The sequence below is a fragment of the Geospiza fortis genome, unplaced genomic scaffold (genome assembly GCF_000277835.1).
Source record: "Geospiza fortis unplaced genomic scaffold, GeoFor_1.0 scaffold450, whole genome shotgun sequence".
Taxonomy (NCBI): domain Eukaryota; kingdom Metazoa; phylum Chordata; class Aves; order Passeriformes; family Thraupidae; genus Geospiza; species Geospiza fortis.
In genome coordinates this window covers 1,599,397-1,602,330 of record NW_005054416.1, presented here as the reverse complement: position 1 = coordinate 1,602,330, position 2,934 = coordinate 1,599,397, and the positions used below count along the sequence as shown (strand labels likewise).

The 2,934-nt window shown below is 49.4% G+C and overlaps 1 protein-coding gene across 1 annotated transcript in view; it reads left to right on the top strand.

Annotated features, from left to right (window-relative positions):
- EPS8L2 (EPS8 like 2) overlaps positions 1 to 2,934 on the top strand; it is a 64,096-nt gene that overhangs the window by 38,715 nt on the left and 22,447 nt on the right. The window contains exons 12-15 of the mRNA XM_031061498.1: positions 371 to 445; positions 1,109 to 1,257; positions 1,402 to 1,528; positions 1,903 to 2,018. Of these exons, the coding sequence (XP_030917358.1) occupies positions 371 to 445; positions 1,109 to 1,257; positions 1,402 to 1,528; positions 1,903 to 2,018 (467 nt within the window). The remainder of the gene's footprint in view (positions 1 to 370; positions 446 to 1,108; positions 1,258 to 1,401; positions 1,529 to 1,902; positions 2,019 to 2,934) is intronic.

The window sequence follows — 2,934 nt, the reverse complement described above, 5'->3', positions numbered from 1 at the left end:
CTCCAGCAGCCACAGGCAAGAGCTCGGTCAGCAATTGCAAAGGGACCCTCAAAACACCCTATCTTGTTTTCATTCATGGAACTAGTGGGATTCTCAACCCTGCAAGAGGCAGAAGCAACCATAACCCTGGCCTTTCCTCCCTAGGACTTTCAAAATAAGCCAAGGTTTTGTGTGTCTGTTGAAATTACCTTCCAAGGCACTGATTTAACAGAGAGAAATTCATCAGGAATTAGAAATGGACACAAAATTTAAATGAATGATTCCTATTCCTCCATCCCTTACTCTTCTCATCAGCCAGCAACACTCCCCCCATGTGACAGAAAAGAGAAGGAACACTCAAGTTAGGGTTAAACTGTGTTTCTCTTTCCAGGCCAAACTGAGGAAGCACATCCAGAACCCCAGCGCTTCAGAGCTGGTGCATTTCCTATTTGGGCCACTGGAACTGGTAAATCTTATTCCCAGGTCTCACTGGGAACTCCCTTTTTATTTTTACTTCACACTTACAAGCAGACAGATTGTGCAGAAGGGTTAGAAAACTGCTCACTCCTGGCCACAGCTTTCTCAGGAACTTCCAGAAGTGATGCTGGTTGTTCCTGGCCTCTGATCTGGTTTGCAGCTTAAAGTAAATACAGGAACCCCAGCTAATCTTTCCATCCAATCAATAAAGCATTACTGTGAGCAAAAGGGACAGTTAGCTGGGGTTCCCACTGGGAATCTTTCTGGTGTCACCTTCAGGCAAACACAGCTCAGGATTTACACTGAAAATACTTGGAAGCAGAAATCCCAACTTGAAAAAGGAGCCAGAAAGGATACAGGAATAGCAAGATACTTTCCATTTTTTGAAGTGTCAGCTTGTGACACTTCACTTGTCTGTAGCAACAGCTCATTTATAGATCAATCTTACTTTGACTCCAATCTAAAAAAAATTCATATTCCCCTGAACTGTCCAGTCTCCTTCAAAGACTTAGGTTGGTGTTTCTTGAGGTGACTGAGCTGATCCAAGGATCAGCTTTGTCTTTGATTCCTGCTCCTTTGTGTGTCCCTGGTTTGACATTTTGACCGTTTCCTGCAAGTTCTCTCCTCTTTGTGTGGTTTGTGTGTGACCCAGATCATCAATAGCTGTGGTGGCCCCGAGCTGGCCCGGTCTGTCCTCAGCCCACTGCTTTCTAAAGATGCCACCGATTTCCTGAGAGGACACCTGACACCCAAAGAGATAAACCTCTGGGATTCCCTGGGGGAGACATGGACCAGATCCAGGTGAGGACAGAGCTGCCGTCTCCACAGGCTCCCTAGGCAGAGGGGATGCTTGGATGCCCTGATGCTCCTGCTTCTCCTTTGAGGGGATGCTCTCAAAGACACATTCCTGTGAATGTCATCTGATATTTCCACTTTGTATCCTAGAGCTGAGTGGCCTCGAGACGCGAACATCCCCACCTACATCCCCAAATTCCGCAATGGCTGGGAACCACCCACAGAAATCTTCCGTGGAGCTCCCTGGGAAATAGACATCGGACACTTGCAAGAGGAGGTTAGTCCTGTGTCCCTTGGGATCCTCTCTTCCCTCTCCCTCCCCTTTCTCCAGAGAGATGGAGCTGAGGGGGGTGTGGTGGTGTACAACAAGTAGTTGGATCAAAACTCAGTTGGATCTGGTTGCTCCAGCAACCAGAGTGTTAAATACGGAAAGCAAATTGTGAGGCTGGAAAAGGGCAGCAATAATCAGCCTCTCCCGACTCAAGACAACAGGACCCTACAATGTCACTGAGCTCCAGGGACACAGGCTTCCCTGAAGAACATCTTGACCAAAAGCTGCCAGGCCACGACTCATCTCCCACTAGGCCTCTCCTTTTCTCCAATCAGCTTTCCCCTTTCCTGGTAACACTGACTCCATGTCTGCCTTTCCAGCTCTCCTCAGCCAATGGATATCCTTACCGGAACTCCTCACTCAAGCGTGGCCAGACAGCTGAGCAGACACAGCCTGGGGATGCCTTCAAACAGAATGTCACTCCACATGGAAATAGGTAATGGATCTGCACCCCTGGAGCTTCAGCCTCTACCTTGGCACCTCATGAACACACATGGACACATATGGTGACACTGGGAAGCTTGAGCATCCTGGAGACAGCTCCCTGCTACTATTAATAACCACCAAGAGAAGATAAAGATCAGTTGAGGGATTATTCCTATGAGCATTGTCTGCTGTTTAACCCCGTGCAGCCCTGCAAGGAAAGGAATCCCAGGTGTTTTCCACCACAGGAGACAAAAATATTGGCTGACTTCATCAGTCCATCCATAGGTTTTGTTTCGCAACAACAGCCCACCAAAGTGACCTTCAGGATCAGGTGCCAAAGATGCTGCACTGTGCTTTGGCTCTCCACATGTGTAGAGATGTTGGAATCATGGAATTACAGAATGGATTGGGTGGGACAGAACCTTAAAGATTACCCAGTTCCAACCCCCTGCCTGGGCCAGGGACACCTTCCACTATCCCAGGTTGCTCCAGGCTCTGTCCAGCCTGGCCCTGAACACTTCCTAGGATGGGGCAGCCATCTTTTCTGGGCAACCTGTGCCAGAGTGTCCCCACATTCACAGGGAAGAATTTCTTCCCAATATGCTGTCTAAACCCACCCTCTGGCAGTGGGAAGCCATTCCCCCTTGTCCTGTCACTCCAGCCTCTTCCTAAAGTCCCTCTCCAGCTCTCTTGGATCCCCTTTAGGCACTGGAAAGGGCTCTAAGGGTTCCCTGGAACTTTCTCTTCTCCAGGTTGAACATTCCCAGCTCTCCCAGCCTGTCTGTGTAATGCTCCAGCCCTTGGAGCACTTCCTAGCCCTTCCTGGCCTCCTCTGGACACCCCTGAGGATCCCTCCATTCATCCCAAAGCCAACACAGGCTGCACAGACAGAAGCTGCCTACAGGGGGAATCTGCCCTAAGGGAAG